At 33.8% G+C, this 15,770-nt stretch overlaps 2 protein-coding genes across 3 annotated transcripts; one reads left to right on the top strand and one right to left on the bottom strand.

Annotated features, from left to right (window-relative positions):
• Positions 1-990: 990 nt before the first annotated feature.
• Positions 991-10,232, top strand: LOC131942274 (cholinesterase 1). Of its 2 annotated transcripts, none has more exons than XM_059302049.1 (13): positions 991-1,283; positions 2,040-2,171; positions 2,483-2,635; positions 2,800-2,962; positions 3,102-3,287; positions 3,932-4,137; positions 4,419-4,584; positions 4,779-4,957; positions 5,173-5,299; positions 5,519-5,681; positions 5,825-6,006; positions 6,623-6,770; positions 8,652-10,232. In XM_059302049.1, exons 1-13 carry the CDS (start codon positions 1,146-1,148, stop codon positions 8,722-8,724), a joined length of 2,016 nt encoding a protein of 671 aa, XP_059158032.1. In that variant the 5' UTR covers positions 991-1,145; the 3' UTR covers positions 8,725-10,232. The 2 variants fall into 2 exon arrangements, with proteins under 2 accessions (XP_059158032.1, XP_059158031.1); XM_059302048.1 differs by having other exon boundaries at positions 7,500-10,232.
• A 1,835-nt stretch (positions 10,233-12,067) lies between these two features.
• Positions 12,068-15,004, bottom strand: LOC131942275 (uncharacterized). Its single transcript, XM_059302050.1, has 2 exons — positions 14,904-15,004; positions 12,068-14,196 (listed from the first exon to the last, which is right to left on the bottom strand). Exon 2 carries the CDS (start codon positions 14,190-14,192, stop codon positions 12,480-12,482), a length of 1,713 nt encoding a protein of 570 aa, XP_059158033.1. The 5' UTR covers positions 14,193-14,196; positions 14,904-15,004; the 3' UTR covers positions 12,068-12,479.
• Positions 15,005-15,770: the final 766 nt, after the last annotated feature.

Raw genomic sequence — 15,770 nt, 5'->3', positions numbered from 1 at the left:
CCTTCTACTGACATTATTATGTTCTTATCCAACCCAAAAAAATTGCGCACACGTGAAAATGTGAATATCCTTTCATTGACATTGTACACAGTTTTGGATTTCTCAAATAATATTGTAGTTAGCATATTTCGCTATTATATCACTTTACGTCTTTAAATGCCAGTTTCGAATAACCCATCTCTATAACATTAATTCTGGGCGTAGCATTCTTGCGATAACAATACCATGTTCGATTTCGTTACGTAAACGGGCTAAACAGAATTTCTTTCAGGCATCTCTTCGGGGGGGGGGGGGGGGGGGGGGGCTCCTCCCCTTCCCCCGAAGGACGTCTACCGCCCTCCCCTAAAACGAAATATAATTTATATAGAAATATATACTTTTACCAGTGTATTAGTAGTAGCCTAAATTCAACAGATAGTTCAGCATTCGAACTTTTTTGTTTTGTTTGATTTACGACTGATATGAAAATTCCGTAAAACTGGCTTACAATTTATTTTGTTTTTGTTATCGTCAAATTATTGTATTCGTTTCTATTCTTAAATATGTAAAAAAAAATTAATAATGATGGTCATTTCAACTCAAACTTTGGTGACCAAAGGTAGTTTTTTATTTATTTTTTTTTTTTTTAAATTTGTCTCAGTGGGACGAGGGGTTCCTTCTTGATGCGTTTACCGCCCCCCCCCCCCCCTCCCCCATTTCGATCGCCCCTACGACTACTTTGAGTGAGAGCCGTTGGTCTTAACTCTAATATTAAAAAGGAAGAATAAAGGAAAGTTTAATACTAGTTCATATTTCATTAGGCCTATTCATCTTTGATAGAAATATAATTAGTTAACTTTATTATTAACCTTTTAATTTTATTTTGTGTCAGTGTGTCGCGTTTCAAAAACTGCGACAATATTAGAATTACTTCCCTTTAAAGTTACCTGTGACAGGTGAAGTTAGTATAAAGCGTCTCCTACCTTTTCTCAGGTCACATGACCCGTGTCAACCAATGTTTTAAAAAATATGGAGGATTAATCACGGAAGTGATTGACAACAAATAACTTTATGTGTACGACTGGTTGTGGCTCCTTGTCTACACACACCAGTACCAGTCCACGACTCATGATCTGACCCATAAAGATCTTAGTCTACAAATAAAAATGACAGTCCAACTCGCCTTCAAGGCGGTCGTCTTTTTATTTGTAGCGCTTTTTGTTTGCTTATCATGGTCACAGTCACAACGACCGCCAATCAAAAGTATCATGGGCAATGTTGTGATTCCCACAAAATTTGGACCGGTAGGACACAGTGACATTTTTAATTTACTGAATAAGAATTAGACCTAGAATCTAGATTTAGATCTTGAGACTGAGATCTCCTTAGACTTCTGAGTAGGCCTAATTGAATAATGTATAGATCTAGGCCTAGGCCTACTTTTTTTCTAGTTACTAAGTAGACTGGACTACAGACTAGCTAGGAGGACATAGAAAAAGAAATAGATCTAGATCTATTAACACAATTATTAATTTAATTCCTAATAATTATTTAATAGGCTAGATGCCATGAGCTCCAATGCTTTTATTTTAAAGAATAATCAAAGAAAAAGATTTTTTATTTCTATTATCGGAAGTGATAATTCAGAAGAATCCTCTGACCCCAGCCTCTAGACTGGCCAGCAGATGATGTGACATGCAATGTTAATAACTGCGCAAAGGGCTCAAATGACCATTTCAGCCTTATTCTTCTGACAAAACTAACTGTACCATGTGGTTGACAGTTGAATGGTTGCGCTTGGGGTGGATTGTTTTCATTAACCCATTGTTTTCTCAAAATTTTTCAACATTTATATAATATATAAGATCAACATTTGACATAGATCTATATACAGTTTTTATATCCTAAACTAATGTCAGAAATGGAACCATAAATTATTAAGTAACCAAAACTATAAAAAAGACCTGACAACACATAACATATGAAAAAAGGTGTTACCAATCAATAACTTTAATCGACCAAGAACTAATTAACCCTATTTTAATGCATCTATATTTCAGATAAGAGGTGTAACCTATTCATCACAGTATGAAAACCTGCCTAACAGATGGATCAATGCTTATCTTGGCGTGCCCTATGCTAAAACATTAGATCAATATGGGAGTGAGTGGAAAGAGAAATACAGATTTCATGTCAGTACAAATTAACATTTTTTAATCTTCTGTAGGCCTAAATATAGTTCCATTCTAAATATTATTTTATTTATGAGTATTCCAAATCATTGGAATAGATTACTAACTACTCTTAAGTATTTAAAATATCTATATGAATATTTATTATGCTCTTTACACATACAATTTAGTTGCTGAAATGTTACAATTTTTTTGTAGAAATCAGGAGAAAAATTTTATAATAAAAGTTAATAACAGAAAAAATGCTAATTTGTATTCAAACAATATTTGGGGTGTCTTTATTTTCCAATGAAATGATTTCTATTTTTTAGAATCCAGATGAAGACCCATTCTGGTATGGAACTTATGATGCCACCAAACATAAGCCAGCATGCCCACAAATGCCCTGGTTGGTTAAAGAAACAGTATGGGATTTTTCAGAAGTTGCTGAAGATTGTCTCTACCTAGACATTTACACACCAAATGTAAGTAGCATACTTTTTAAAAATGTGCTTCCTCTTTCATACTTCTTGTAAAGGGAAACAAATATTCCAAATGCCTTTATGAATACAAAAAGGAATATGACTACAAAAAAACCCTTAGATAATCGTTTTATTTACAAGTTCAAATTTTTCAAATCTTTCACCAGATCACAAATGAGACACCTACAAATAACCCAAATTTGTATCCAGTACTGGTGTTTTTCCATGGAGGTGGTTTCATAATGGGCGCATCTAAACAGTTTCCTGGTGTTTTTATTGCTGAAAGATTCATTGTGATTGTCATTGTTAATTACAGGCTCAATGCTCTAGGTATGTGACACAATTTAGTTTATCTTGTCAACAGCTCTCAGTGTAAGTTTAACTGTTTTTTATTGAAATGTTTTGTTTAAAAAAAATATTACTAGCTAAGTTTAATTATTTTAATTAATTTTTTCTTTTTTTGCTTCAGGTTTTTTCAGTACAGGTGATCGCTATTCAGCTGGCAATTATGGGATGTTTGATCAAGTAAAAGCACTGAAGTTTGTGAAAGCAAATATCAAGTCATTTAGAGGGAATCCAGACAAAATTACCATTATGGGTCACAGTGCAGGTGCAGCCAGTGTTGGCATGCATATTTTATCACCCAGAAGTGTAGGTGAGTTCAGTTTTGTGTATCAGGTTATAGGCTAATTTCTCTTAATTAGTGTGATACAATTAACATGAAAAAAGTTGAGGGGCACAACTCCACAATGAGTAGATCGCATGACTACAAAGCTAAAAGTTTGATTTCCAGACGTGTGTTTTAAGGTTGTCCCTGAATGCACCTGTATGCCGCTATTTAGTTGTTTTATTTTCTACTTTTCAGTAATTCATAATTTGTGAACTCAACACTACCAATGTTGCGACTGAAAATATTTTGCCTTAAAACAGTATCAGTAGCACGGGACGGACAATTATCCTCACCCTCCCTTCTCCCCCCCCCCCCCCCCCCCCGTGAAAGCAGATCAAGCAGACCTTGTTTTTACCTCCCCTTAGTTTCAAATAGTTTAAAAACTTAAAAAAACCTACCCCTAATATCATTCATTAATTCAAGCCGGCTCTACGATTGTTAACATTTGGTGTGAACCACAGCTCCCCAGACTGGTGGGGTTGGTAGTGATATGCTTAGAGAGCGAGGGAGGGGGCTGTTCGGTGTGCTTACATGGTGTCCCGCATGGTCCTTCATGAAATTATATATATATTCTACTTTGTTCCACCAAGCTAAAATATTCATTGAATTTTGTGTTCTATTTTTTATAGATTTGTTCAATCAAGCTATAATGCTCAGTGGATCTGAGCTAAGTGAATGGGCAGTGATTTCTAAAGCTGATGCCCGTGAATATGCACAGAGGTTGTGTAAACAGGTTGGATGTCCAACTACAGACTCACAACAGATGGTGGACTGCCTGCGCTACTACAGGAGCTTTGAGCAAATAGTTAACGCTTCCGCATTGGTAGCTATGATGGTGAGAATTTTCTCTTTTGTACTTAACAATCAACGGACGCAAAAATTATTTTGTTGTGTTACTAGTGCTGTATTTAAAACTAGACAGTCTTTTCATTCAGTCAAAATATATTCTAATTAGATTATAATTTTATTTCACATGTAGGGTAAAAAGTTATCAGCATATTCGATATTTAAAAATTAATTGATTACATTGTCAAGTGTTACTAATTGTTAGTGAATTTATTTAGAGAAATGAACTTTCCTCTTTATGAAGTGTTTTATCTCATGTGCATGTTCCAGCCGGGAAAAATTGGCAATCCTTGGGGTCCAGTAGTGGACGGAACTATTGTGGGGGTGGATTATGCTTTCCTGCCAGATCCACCAGCAGATCTACGCAGACAGCTGATCAAAATGAAAGTTCCTCTTTTAGTTGGTCTCGTTCGTGATGAGGGGGCTTATTTCATTCGTGAGTAAATAATTTATTTTATTGACAAAAAAAAATTTAATATTTAAGAATTATATCAAAGCCATTTCAGCTTAACTAAAAGTATTTTTTTACAAAATATATGTTCTCTTTAGCGAAAAAAATATTTTTTTACAAAATATGTTCTCTCTTTAGCGAAAAAATATTTTTTTACAAAATATATGTTCTCTGTTTAGCGAATCTACCCAACCTCATAGATGGAATAACTGAGCCACAGTTTAAAAACATCCTAGATGAATTCATCAGATATAGAAAAATTGAAGATCCTAACGCCCTGTTTGATGCCTTACAGTTTCAGTACACATACTGGCCTCAACCTACTAACTACAGTTTTATTAGGAAAGAACTCATAGAGGTACATCCAGTTTTATGTTTTTGTTTGGTTTCTTTCATGCACAATAATAGGGCTGGTAAGTAGGTCACCAACCAGTTCTATGGCTCATGCAGGTTTTATTGAGCCGTTTTTTGTTCGCACATTTTTCAAATTACTTCATCTAGTTAAACCAGTATAAATGTATTTTAAAAATGGAACATTTTACAAATATTTAACTACGATGTTTAAACTCCCAGATGATGACAGACTACATGTTTGGGGCTGCACTCAGTGAAACTGTCAGGCAACATGTACAGTTCTCTACTGTCTTTGAATATGTTTTTGAGTACAGTTCATTGAGAAATTATGTCCCTCAATGGAGAGGTAGGTCACTGTGTTGAGAAAATTTATTTTACATCTTTATTAATTCTGTTTCTTACCCACTAAACCTATGAAATATTCCTCAATCGTAAATTAGCTGCTAAAATGTATGTCATTTGTACATTGAGTTTTTGTTCTTTCTACATTTAACTGTTCTATAAAAATTTTTTTTTACTTTTTGGGTGTTAAATTATTGTTTTATCTGTTAAATCTCATCTTTAGGTATTGCTCATGGTCAAGATTTGGATTACATATTTGGGTTCCCTTTTATTAATGAAACATACAGAGATTTACTGGGCTTATACCCTAGACAGGAGTATGACTATTCTGATAGAAATATATCAGAGTTTATGATCAGTCTGATCACAAATTTTACTAGCACAGGGTAAGGTGTCAACTATTTAACTTTTCTGTAATTAATTATTTCAAATGTTAAAAATGTAAATATTTATATTATTTTATTTCTTTAAATTGTTATAAATATTTATTTAGTGACAACCATGTAATAACAGTCACAATTATTTCCAGGGAGCCGACACCAAAAACAGAGCAAATTAAATTTTTCCGAAACGTGACCTGGTGGCATTACAACCTGGAGAACCACACCTACCTCAGCATTAACAATGTGTCAGAAAACAGGATCAACTACAGACAATCAGATTTCCACTTTTGGAATGACTTCTTCCCTAAGCTGGCTGGCTACTCACCATGTAAGATATTTTATTTCATTTACAGCACTTTACAACACGAATTATATATCTTGTTTTTTTTTTTAATATTTTCAAGCATTAAATAGAGATATGAAATAAAAAAGGAGAAACTTTTTTACAATCAATTATACCTTCCACACCGCCTGTTTGATCATACTATTAATTCAAACACAAAAAACCAAATATATAACACCAAAGAGCTGAAACTATTTCAATTATTTATTTTCTCTAGCAGCTTAACCTTGTATTAGAAACCCTTCACAAAAAACTCCATCTAGTATCTAGTGATCCATGTGAATAGGTTCTCAACTTTAACCACCTGTTGGCCGACCCATCTTCTAATCACACATCCTTTATTAACTCTTAACAGATATCAACCTCACTGAGGGTTAATTTATTACTTTGATTATGATACTGTACTGATCATATTTTCTGAGTAAAAAATATTATATTTTTAGATGCCAATACTAAGCTAATAGGTAGAGGCTGACTAAACAGAAATGAAGAATAGCTCACATCACTATTTTCCACTCAACCTGCCTTGTTTATAAACACAGTTTTATCTGGCATAGCTTGTATCCTCTATGATGGCAGCTCTATGTTTTTATGTCAACAGACTACATGAAGGAGAGTGTCACCACAGATGCAGCTGGAGCATCGACCTTTGAACTCTCAACTTGGGCTCTGACTGCAGGCGCCGGAGTGCTCCTCTTTATTGTCATTGCTCTCATTGTTCTCTTGGTTTGCAGATCTAGAACTAAAAAGTAAGTTATTTGAGAACGTTTTATTTTACTACCTCAGATTTTCAACCTGGGATCGTTAAAATTTTATTAAGCCTCTGCTATGGTGATTAAAAGAAATTGAAACAAAATGGACCATAACTGATCATTTATATTGTTTAAAAAAAGCATGTGTAGGTCTGTAAATATTACTTGAGGCCTGTTTAAAACACTGGTCAAAAAACTTCCTGGACATAGGATATATATATTATTGCAATAAATAATGGTTGTTTTAATCTTACTAAAACATTTATGGGAAATCTAATTAAACCAACATAAATGTATTTTAAAAATCTAATATTTAAATATTGTATTAGTTAATTGAATATTAGTCATCCTTAACAGGCATCTAGTCTGTTTGATCAACTGATGTTTTTAGTTTTTTAAATTATGAAGATTATATCTGACCGCAAGATGAATAATATTCTGGCTCAAACATATAAAAGAAAGAATTTTAAAATGTTACATTTTAATTAACCTTTTTTTAATTGGATCTCTAGAATTCAGTATGTATTTATTTTAATGAAGGTTGTGAAAGCGCATTCCTTTGAAAAAAATTGTATTGTTGTCTTCCAGACAACACTAGTTGACTAATCTAAAAAAAAGTTATACTTCATGTCAAGTGATATAGAATGTGTGAGGTTATATCATCAGTTTTGACACAATCCTAGATCAAGTAAAATATCTTTTAATGGAATGCTTATTTTCCTGCAGATATCCAAAGTATGATCCAAAGTATGACCCAAAGTATGATACATCCAGTTATGATTCCTCTCGAAGCATAAGCATCATTGGAAAAAACAACAAAGCTTATCAAACTACTGTCTAATAATAACCATTGTTATCAATCTCAGCAATACCTCAATTCATATCCAACCATTGTGATATTTGTTTTTGTTTAAATGTACATAATTAAAGAGGTTTTAACCCATTAAATAATAGCTAAAAGGCTGTTATACACTGTCAGGTATATAATTCATGCTTGTATATGTTTATTGGCAGTCTATTTATCTGGAGCATTGGCATAATAGTTTATACTGTTAGCTAAGCATTGTTGAATATATTTTGATTGTTGATAATCTTGCAGTGTCTCATTTTATGCTGCTGATTCAGACAAACCACTTAGAAGTTAGTGTGAAACCTTAACATATCATTATTTGTATATATATCTTGTGCAATTTTAATTGAAATCTGATTGATTTTTTAAAAACATTGCACTCATCAGCAAATGGCAGCCACTTAATTTTTTCTGCCATAAAACCCCCACATTTATTGAATCACATTACACAAAAGTGTTGTTGTTTTTTTTAGTCTTAGGAATTATACATTAATATACATGTATGATTTTAAGACAACATAGAAGGAAGTCTTATCCCATTAAGTTTAATAAGTATCTAAATAGTTCACCTGTCTTTGCTCCCCCTGCCCCTACACACTAGATTAGGTTTTGTGGGTGTACCAACAGAAATTATATTCATTGTTTTAAAATGACCAGTAAAGTTTATTTAATATTAAAAAATTATTTTGAGAGTAAAACTGCACAGATGAAATAATTAGCTTATTTATGTATTCATAAGTGAAACTGCTATGAAATATAATTTAGGCTATCATAAAATATTGATTATAATTTACATCAATGATGGTTTTTTAAATAAATATTATTAGTTAACTATAAATCTTTAGGCTGTAGTAAATTTAGTTTAGGCTAATTAAAAAAGAACGTAATCTAATTTTTATATTGTTTAGCTACTCAATAAAGGTCCCATCCGTTTCTAGTTTTTCGTATATTTACCTAAAAAGGCATGCTTTTAAAAAAATATAGGTGGGTGCAAAATTTAGTTATTTTTGTATTTATTTTCCCTTCAGTTATCCAAAGTACCGATCGTCTGAAGTTAACAGCAGAAGAGAAGAGGAAAGCCTTAGGTATACATCATGCTAGCCCCAAAAAAAAGATAGTGCTGTTTTAGTTATTAAATTTCATAGATAAGATAATGTATATATGAACCTTCCTTATTCGTTTATAATTTGGCAAAATATGTACTAGTAATTATTTACTTGTTTATTAAAAAAAAACATTTATTTTAAATAACCTTAAATAATATGAAAGATGCTTTTTAAACTTATCAATGTATTAGAAACTTAATTTTTGGGAGATATTTTTCAGTACATTTCAGTGTTCTCAAAATATAATCATATTCAATCCATGGCTTTTGAATTATAAAGCCTTTTGTCTTCTTTGTAAATAATAGTTCTTGTGAAAAATATGCTTGTAAATACTGATAAAATCAAGTTTTACCATGTTTTATACAGTCACCATAGAAATAACAAGATTCTAAGTGATGCATTTTATATACGCTTAGTTAACATTGTTATTTTAAGGAGATGATACATTAACATTCCATAATATAAATCACTTTTATACACAGCATGTATATTTTTCTAAATTTGCAGCAATGTTTATATAAATGATGAAAAATTGTGTGAATTTAAATTAATCTTAAATGTATTTTATTCTTTGTAAATATGTCTATTATTCTTTTAAATTGTTCATACTTGTAAAACAAATAATACTTTATTGTATTGACATATAAATTGAGCATAAATGAATACTGATCTGAATAATCCTGCTCATTGAAAGGTTGAATTTCTCCCTTGTTTGTGTTAATCATTATTAATGTCCAATATAAACGTTAAAAGTAAATTTTGTTTGTGTTGTAGACCATATTAATGTCAAATATATAAACGTTAAAAGTAAATTATGTTCATTTGATAAGTTACTCAAGTAGTTTATGAATCTTAATCGGCTCTTTTTATTATTGTATTAATTTTTTTAGAATATTTTTTTTAAATGACTTGCTCAAATAAAAAAATCAATATTTGTTCTATCTGGTGTGTACATAACAATATGTTTGCATACTCATATTATTGTATTGTCCTTCTATGTGTAATAAATTCCTTCTTTTGATAATTAACACAAAACCTTTAAACTGTTCAATTTCAGTTTTGAACTATGATTTTTCTATTTACTGTTAATTAAAAATTAAAAAGATAGTTTAATGATTTTCTGTGGGAAGTAATTAAGGTATGACATAGTTTAGGATCTTACTCTTGTTTTTTTTAATGCTAAATTTCTGCTATAAAGAATGGTTTATTTAAAAAGCTGAACTAACTGGCTTAAAATTCATATCTATATATATAATTCTCTTCTGGGAGCCGTTAGAAAACAAGCTGCAAGCGCCTCCTTGCAGTCCCCTCTCTTTCTCTCTATCTCTATCACTATCACTACCACCCCCACCCCACCCCAAATGTTCTGGTGAGCTGTGGTCACACTAAATGTTTACAAAGCTAAATGTTTACAAATTGTAGAGCCGTAGAGTCTGGTTTCTATTAGGGGCAGATAATTTAGTTCGATTTTAAACTTACAGTAGGTAACTAAGAGGAGGCTGCTTTCACGAGGGGGGGGGGGGGTGTAGGGTCGGGGTTAGGGGAAAAGGGGGGTTAGTGTTTTAAAGCAAATATTTTCAGTGGCAGCATTGGTACTGTCGAATTCACAAATTATGAATTACTGAAAAGTAGAAAATAAAACAACTAAATAGCGACGTATGATACGCAGCGGGTCGGCTCGTATAAGTTAATAAGGCTTTTGCAATTGTTTCTGGTGACAATGTAACAAGCTTTTTTCAATATGTCTAAAGTTTATTTTAAAAATAAATATTTTTATTAGGCTGCACATTTATGACATGACTTGTGGCAGGGAGGTATTCCTAGAAAAGTTCTATGGGATTGATGGTCAAAGGAAATGCATACATGTGCACAATCAATGACTTTTAATTGATAGGTTGAAAATCAAACTTTGTTTAAACAGTTTATGTGTGGTACAATATTGCTGTATCAACTGTATGGTAAGTGAAATCTTTTCAGTGTGACTGTCAATAGTAGTATGCAAAATAATAATCTACTGTATGTGTAATTGTATAATTGAGTTCCAGTTGTTACAAAAAAAGTTTTTTTTTTTTGTTTTGTTAGTGTGTATGTTTGCATTTAACACTTGTATTAATCTGATTTTGAAAGAATTCTGATCAACAATAAAAAAAAGCAGGTATCACTAATTAGCTGTTATTTTTTTTTATTTCTTGGTTCTTGTTAGAGTCTTTGGAATGATTCAAAATGCTGTTACTGTTAATTCCATATTATATGCTTTTTCTAAAGAAACACATAGATCTAGTTGAGATAGATCTTAAGCCTGATTTCAAGACTTTTAGCCTATACTAGGAAATGTCAATTTATCTGTATGAAGAAAGATGTGGATAAACTTCAGATTTGTTTTTAAATCTAAAATAACTATCATCTAAATGGGCTAGATTTGTCTTAATCCAGTCAAAATGCTATCTGGTTTCATTTAGTTAGCCTTCGATTATTCTGTGGTATTGTCCGGGAAAATTTGTCTAACGTGTGATTTAGTATAAAACGCATTTAATGTAACTATTACATTTATTAAAGAATTAACATTATAAAGTAAAAATCTTTGTTGAAAATAATAAGATTACAAGCACATAATGTAGTTGATTTTCTTTAATAAAGGAAAGGATATTTCAATTTAATACAATTATCGGTATCGAATTTATTTTCAAAATTATAACCGCCTGCTGTAACCTTTTAAAAATCGGCAGCTAAATAAACATCAGATTCGGCTTAAGGGGGTCAACTGCTTTTGAATCTACTTTGCCTAAAATCAGTTGTTTTACTATTGAACTACTTTAAATTTATCAAGATAGGCTAAGACAAGCTATATTTATTAATTTTTTTCAAATTAGTTCACCTATTTCTCATAATCCGGATGTGTTTAGGGGTCTAGGTTCTAAAATATGAGCAACCTCTTGTCACAAATTGTTAAATAACTACAGTGGTTTCACATCTCATCTTCTGCATTTTGGTGCCCATACATGTATTTTATGCACTGACGTATAGAGTTTGGATGAATAAGGCATAGTTTTTTCTCTGTACCTGTCCATGTGATGGTACTGTAGGCCGCATTCGATATGACACACTTTTTGTTATGTTGTCCACTTATACAACTCATAACTCAGTCCAGTGGTATTATTAACCAATAAATGCTACTTCATTCTGTATATACACCATTTGTAAACACACATACAAAAGTTCAAAACAATCCAACAAACGAGTTTTGAAAAAAATGAAACATAACAACAGGTATGCTTAATAAAAATTTATTTTGAGAAAAACAGCAAAATAAGATTGATTACAATGGTAAAAGAACAAAATGATAACAAAACTAAAAATGACACTTTTATAAAGTAGGTTATTCATAAGTGACTTCATGAAGTCACATGAAAATTTAAATGGAACAATATTAAATTTTTCACAAATATTTATGTAAGCCCTACCCCCTATTAAAAATCAGCCGAAACTTAACCGAAACTTATTTTTGCCACAGTAATGAGATAAAAGTTAATTCTAATAGTAAAAACAAATGCCATTTAGAAAAAAAGAAAGTAACAAAACAGTATATTAAAAAATTAAATGTCAGCCCCTCCTGGTATGTACTGTGGCCCCCCCTCCTCAAACTCTATTCTTTTATGCTCCCGCTCCTCTGCGACGCGCCTAATTTTTCTCCTAGCACTTTCATTATTATAAAGGGACCTCTGAGCCTTGCCCACCCTAACAATGTCCCTCTTAGCTCCTATTTCTTTGGTTTTGTTGCCAACGTGCAGGTTTATGTTTTAAAAAGTTGTGGGAGGCCTTTGACCCCATATTGAATTCCCCCACCCCTAGGCACACCGCTATTTCTAGCCTCTGCCTACCAACAAACAGATGCTTTGGGCAACGACTCCATATGACTGAATGGATGGATTCATTGGTATTTTGTGTTTTTCCATCCAAGCATCTGCTTAAGAGGTCCTCTTGCGACATTTTCTCGTAAACAGGTCTTATATTTTCCTCGACCATAGGACAAATGTACGAAGAAAGCATCAGGTCATGCTTGTCAGTGGGAAGACCCTTGGCAACAGCACGCTGAAAAAAGCACCAGGAAGATACTCCCTGAGGACAGTCCTGGTGCTTAGGCTCCTCATCAGTAGAAGTGCAGTGCAGGAGTGTGGCCCAAATAGCTTTTCGCATCTCAGGAATAGAGGAGCAGGAACGCAACGCCTTGGTGTAATACTTTTGCAGCTTGGCAATCTTGCTCTGGGTTAGCTTACCCTTGCCATTACCACCAAGTGTTATCTTTTGCTTCCTTTTAGTCTCCACAACATTCCTCAGAGCAGTTCCTAGTCGCTTGGCCACATGATTGAGACACTCCCTTTTCTCTACTGTGAGGTCCTTATATGGGCTCAAGTCATGGAGCGCTTTTATAGTGTTAGTATCACCATCAGATACAACACTGCGATATCTGAATTGATGCTTCTCCACTGACCGAGCCCACATCTTCACAGCGGCATGTTGCTCCATGCTCCCACTGGAGCCATAATGATTAATATCACATGAGGGCTTGTGTGATAAATGCCAAGCATCAAATTTTGCTTGGTTCTCTGCCCTGAGTCTAGCACCTGTTGTGCTGCAGGTGTGGCAGTATTTGCTGACTACCTCATAATCAACAACAAGGCCAGTTCTGTTTTCTATCACACAGCCCACACCATACTTTGACTTGTGGCCTCTAGTCTGCCATGTTCCATCATACGAAACATCAATATCAAAGTAATCTTTGCCAGACTGTTCGGGGTATGCAGCACGAATAATGTTTGCACTGTCTGACATCAGTTTGTCAGAGTAACTCAGTGCCATTTTATGTATTACTCGTGTGTGCTGATTGTAAGTTTTTGGATGGAGAACCGGAGTGTTCATCAGCTCTGAAAACTTCATAAGCCCACCATACCCCATTCCAGTCGCCAGAGAGGCAGCAACTGCCTGTCTGTTTACAGAGTGCACTTTTTCACTCTTAGGAGATGTAATGGTCTCTGACCTAATCTCCTCACAAGTTCTGCAATATACTTGCAGATAAACTGCAAGGCCACAGTTTTTTGATGTGTCCTGCTGCAGCTGCAGACACTGTGTCTGGCAAATAGCGCACTGCAGGTTGGTAAATAATGATTGTAATGTCTCCAGGCAGACATATGTGGATGGCAAATCAGAATTTAGAGACTGCTCACTTTCATCAAAAAAAGAAAGTTTGCGTTTAGAAGCTGAGATAGAAGGGGAGACAGAAGGCAAGACAGTACTTTCCTGTGTAAGAAGAGGGGAATCACTGTGACTTGGACTTTGAGCAACGGTCGTAGTCATGGATTCTTCTCTTCTTCTCTGTCTGGCCTCTGTCGCTTTGGCTGACTGACGCTTTCTCCTCAGCTTTGACCTAGCCGCTCTGTTTTTAGATGAAACTTTAGATGGAGCCATGACACTGAAATAGTAAGAAATAAGACAGATAATTACTAACTGAACAAGACTTACAAACAGCTAACTTTAAATAATACCCAGCAATACAATTATGGATGACTGAATAATAATCTCAAAAATAAATTTTGTTTGCACATATATACATATGATTAGTATAAAATTGAAACAAATCTACACTCTTATGTCTAGTAATACCTAGATCTAGTAATTAAAACTCATCAGTTATCATTCATATCACGAGAAATGCAGATAGACATGGGCTATCCCACAACAAAAGTACTAGATCTAGATCTATACTAAGTAAGTAGATCTAGAATCTAGATTAGTAATAATACAGACTTTCGTGTTGTTTACTTTCACTTTAGCAGACTTTAGCTTCGGGCTTAGATCTAAAAACTAATCACTAGCTAGAGTCCACAATAAATCTAGATCTAGACTAGATCTAGATATCGAGATTCTAGATCCAGAATCAAGATTTACTAGATCTAAATCTAGAATCTATCTTCTAGATCTAATTTCTAGATTCTAGATCTAGATCTAGATCTAGAATCTAAATTAGATTGACCTGACCTAGAAAGTAGAATTTAGTCTAGATCTAGAAACGGACTGTATTGAAGTAATAATAATAAAGAAATAGACTAGAGTCTAATTGAAAACTCACAAAACAATATAACAGATAGTGCATATGTATACAAAATATAACTGGCTTACCTTTGATGTCGAATAAATCTGTATTAATGTTAAAAATGATCTGTGAAAAACGTAAACACTCAGAGAGACGCTATCACTGTGGACGTACGCGCAGTGTTTTCTGGGTCGAGGTAACATAGACGCTCAGCAGTATGGCCGACGCCGGCCAATAAAAAGACGTGGTTTAGCTTCTAACAACAGTTTGTCCAATCAGAGAGAAGTAGTACATAGTTGTGCATGCTTGGGATGCGTGATAGAAGGCCTTTTTTAGGTCAATGCTTATTTTTAGAACTGAGTGACACCGGAAAATCCTTATAGAGTCCTTGCAAACACGTGACCTAAATCACGTGATACCTACGCCCGCCGCCACAGTGGTGTACACCAGACGTAAACACAATCAGCTGTTCGCCAGCGCTGGACGTGTTCACCAGCGCTGGACGTGTTCACCGTATGTAAAGAATCGCGCCCGCGGAAAAGGAAAAATATGTTAAAAAAACTCTTAGGAATTGAAGATCCTTATACAGTTATTGACAGTTTCGTGGATAATATAAATATGTGGCCGAAATTTCTAAATAAAAATACTGTTAGTAATACCGTTTGCGTTTAGAGTTTAAGTAGACGAAGCTGATCAAATGCAGTAATATATTATAGGTTATCTACTGTAGCAAACGTGAGACCACTTAACTCCTACAAAACCCACACTACAACGGCTAATATAATCCATGGGTAATAACCAATCTGGGTAGCATGTTATACAATTTAAGACCCTTATAATCCAGCAGGGAAGTAATCAGACACATTAATACTGACGTTCAACCCTCATGATGGCTGCCCCCACCTGTATCTAGCCCACAATAAAACCAAAGAGGAGTCTACCCTGCCCTCCCC

Source organism: Physella acuta, unplaced genomic scaffold, assembly GCF_028476545.2.
Source record: "Physella acuta isolate Inbredline_101_S28 unplaced genomic scaffold, ASM2847654v3 ptg000398l, whole genome shotgun sequence".
In the NCBI taxonomy this organism is placed as follows: Eukaryota; Metazoa; Mollusca; class Gastropoda; family Physidae; genus Physella; species Physella acuta.
This window is presented reverse-complemented; position numbering and strand designations above follow the sequence as displayed.